The sequence below is a fragment of the Castanea sativa genome, chromosome 11, assembly GCF_040712315.1.
Source record: "Castanea sativa cultivar Marrone di Chiusa Pesio chromosome 11, ASM4071231v1".
Lineage (NCBI taxonomy): Eukaryota > Viridiplantae > Streptophyta > Magnoliopsida > Fagales > Fagaceae > Castanea > Castanea sativa.
The window spans coordinates 5,884,688-5,888,295 of NC_134023.1; the positions used below are offsets into that span (position 1 = coordinate 5,884,688).

The following is a 3,608-nucleotide window of genomic DNA, read 5'->3' on the forward strand; positions in this document are numbered from 1 at the left end:
TCCATGGGTGTATATAGCAGAAAATGTTGTGTCAGACTTGCTTTCTTCTTTCGAGAATGTCAAGAATGAAAAGTTGGACTTGAAAGATGTCAAGCCAAAGTTGGTTGCTAGATTTGGGAAAATTCTTTTTCATAAGTAAGCCATGCTTCTATTCTATTCTATGAGTCGTTGTTTTAGTTAATAGTTTTTTTTTTTTTTTGGGACGCCCTATGAAAATTTAATTCAGTATAATGAAAAATGTGAAATTATGAGGTTGGCATGATGAGGTGAGTGAGATAAATCCAAAACACTTATTTTTTATGCACTTTGTTACCTCAAACCTAAGCAAAGTTGTCAACTGTCACTTCATCCTTATCTTCTAACCAAGAAAATAACTTAAACTTCATTAACCAAAACTTTAATGATACACTCAGTCAGTAGAGTAACAATATGATATGAAGTCTATCGTTGGAGTTGCTACTGAGCTCTAGCTCAATTAGCACCTCCTCCCCTTACAAGTTCTAGGGAGTGAGGTCCTGGATTTAAGACATGCTAGATGACTGTGTAACTTTCAAAAAAAAAAAAAAGAAAAAAGAAAAAAGAAAAAAAGAAAAGAAAGGTCTGTCTAGTCAGTGTCATTTATTACTAGATATTTGTCTCAACATTACTGAATCTTGTCGTATAAAGTTATTACTGCAAAAGCACAAGATCACACAGGGAAGTTGTCAATAAAACACGGGCAATTTGTTTCTAATGCAATTGTGCAGCAAACTTGCTTATGCTACCCTTCACCATTATTTATCAATTATAGTTATCTCTACTCTTTCTATCTGGTTCTCTGTGTATTGGTTGCTAGATTGACTGATGAAACAATTCATTTGTTTTGGCAACATCCTGATCATATCATTTCATATCCCATTTAATAAAATGTACTAAATTTTTTGAAGTAATGAATGTATTGATATTGATGTTTTGTAACTTCTAAGATTTCACATATCAGATTTGTAATAAGAGAACCTGTTAATATACTTGGAAGAGTTAAGTAGCTACAACTTTCTCATGTAGGAGCCCTTCAATCAGCGAAGAAACTACGAGAGTAGGTTTGGCTACAGAAACTACATTGAGTCAATTGAGAAGATCATTTTACACAAATATTCCTGATTCATACATGGCAAACATTAAGGGGGAAGTCACCCAAAAGATTAAAGTTGATTTTGAAGAGGAGAAAGATTTATACCATGTAAAGGTATTTCTCTTGCTGAATACCTCTACTTATATATATTCACAATTATGCCTTTTGATTTAGTTGGTCACTGACTTCCCAATTTACTTTCTCATTTTGTATAGTTGTCTGATGCCACACTACCAGATTCAACTATTTCTTGCAAATGCAGTGTGATAAAAGAAGATAAAAGGCTTCAACTTTATAAGGCAAGTTTTTTGCTTAATATTGACGCACATTGCATTCAAATCATGCTTAAGTCTGAACTTGTTACGTGGGGTGCTGATGATTTGTTTTCTTCCTGTTTTATTAATTTTATGTGACAAATACGTCAATTTAAAGTGAAAAGTATAGAGTAAAAAAGATGATGAGGTTTAGTATCTCCTGTTTTATGTGTGATTTGAGACTTATGTTCAAATGTCTCACTGTTCTTGTAGATTGAACTACACCAAGTGCGTCATATGGTCATAGACATATCATGCCTCGATAAAAACTTAGACCTAAGGCTGATGCTATCCACCAAGAGGATCTTAACAGCTCTCACTGTAAGTTTCTTGTCTGTACAGCTGTAGTACATGTGTGTGTGCATTCAAATTCCTATGTATATATTTGAAAAGAAATAAAAAGCATATTTTTATCATGCTGAAGTTAAGTTTAGGTTAAAGTTTTATGGTCCTTACTGACAGAAAATTTAAGATTCAATATTTTAATTTCTTCCCTCTACATATTTTAGTAGGAAGGATTAATTATTGTCCATCATCATCATCATCATCATCATCATCATCATCATCATATATATATATATATATATATATATATATATATATATATATATATATATATATATATATATATATATGATAAATTGTTACTAGAAGTGTGAGAAAGGGGAATTGAACCATAGTTCTCCTTAAAAAGGAGACCCGTCAATGGCACTAAGCTACAAGGATCCTAACATTATCATCTTCTCTTGTATGAAGCAATTGGACTAAAAAAGAAAAATAGAAGAAAAAAGTAGAAAAAGAAAAAATTAAAAACAGGGGTGGGATTGGACTAATCTTTACCATATGGGATAGTTTAGCATGGTATTTCTTTCTTGTGAGAGTCTAAGACTTAAATTTCTGACCAAACTAATTTATGTGCTCTCCAGGATGATGAGATGCAAAGCATTAGAAGTCTTATTAATTCTGCAGTTCTAGATCCAGATGTGAAGGGTGGGTTGAGATGGCCCTTGGGGAGGACATCTTCTGGAGGTAGATATTGTGTGGTGGGGGTTTGGCACACAATAGCTAAAGATTATAAAAGTTCGGCATTGAGGCTGAAAGTGAGGCATGCTGATCGATATGATTTTAGAACTTCAACTGGGGAAGCTACAAGAGAGATAAATCTGAAGCTGAAAAACATTGTCTCATTATTACAGGTAAGTAACGTATGTAATTGGATGCTTATTATAAGTGAATAAGGAGTTTAGTCCATGTAATCTAATAGAGGAACAAATGTCTAACTAGATTTGTTACATTCTTTTCTATAAGGACCATTCCATAACTTGACTTCAAATTAAATATTGCCATCACATCATTAGATCATGTGTTCTATTTCATATGACTCAGATGTCATTTGCTATCAAATCCATAAATTCATACATTTAATGTTTTAGTGATTTAGTTAAGTTTACTAGCATTTTATAGGAGATACTAAGTATTTTAGGTTTTATTTTCTCTGATTCCAAGTTAGTGTTTTATCAGTTATTATTTTATTAGATTTTTAGTTTACTAGTCAAACTAGGAGTCCGACTTCAATATAGCTTATGCATCTGGTCTTTTGTTGCTTACTACAGCATATAGATACAAATTGTGATAAGTATCTTTTTCACTTTCCTTTATTTCTTCATTATGTGTTATGAACTCCTCTTTCAATTTTCAGGAACAGGAGGTGGAGGTTAGTTTGGTTTCTGAGATGCTTAAAGACCACTTGAGATTGATATGGGATCATTTCTTATGCTGTGAACATTTTTTGTCATGAAATAGCAAAAAAGGTGGCGAAAAAATAAAAACAGAAGGGATAACATAAGGGCAGTTTGAATATTTTTGACATGTTTATGGAGTATTTGCTTACATCTTATGGAAATTTCAAGGAAATGGGCATTGATTCAGGATTGTAGTTTTTAGTATAAGATGATATGTCATCCTGTATTGGTCAGAAAACTATTAAATCATAGGGTCTTGTTATCAATTATTATAAAAATCCAATAAACGTTGACAAAGAAAGCGATTAAACCCACTTCCAAAGACACCAAACATAATCCAATTGAATTTTAAACATAATTAATTGCATTAAAAAAACTTTGGTATACTTTTGCAAGCTAGAAAGTATTCCAACATGACATAGGTTGCGTCCAACTCTAAGT

The 3,608-nt window shown here is 32.2% G+C and overlaps 1 protein-coding gene across 1 annotated transcript; it reads left to right on the forward strand.

Moving 5' to 3' along the window:
• Positions 1–610: 610 nt before the first annotated feature.
• LOC142614467 (uncharacterized) lies at positions 611–3,269 on the forward strand. The gene is made up of 5 exons (XM_075786986.1): positions 611–1,225; positions 1,327–1,410; positions 1,639–1,746; positions 2,352–2,621; positions 3,125–3,269. The coding sequence occupies exons 1-5, from the start codon at positions 1,148–1,150 to the stop codon at positions 3,221–3,223; spliced, it is 639 nt and encodes a 212-aa protein (XP_075643101.1). The 5' UTR covers positions 611–1,147; the 3' UTR covers positions 3,224–3,269.
• Positions 3,270–3,608: the final 339 nt, after the last annotated feature.

Coding starts and splice junctions, on each gene's coding strand:
- LOC142614467 (XM_075786986.1), top strand. CDS start 1,148: ATGGCAAACATTAAGGGGGAAGTCACCCAAAAGATTAAAGTTGATTTT. Junction 1,226..1,326: donor AAGATTTATACCATGTAAAG/GTATTTCTCTTG, acceptor CATTTTGTATAG/TTGTCTGATGCCACACTACC. Junction 2,622..3,124: donor ACATTGTCTCATTATTACAG/GTAAGTAACGTA, acceptor TTCAATTTTCAG/GAACAGGAGGTGGAGGTTAG.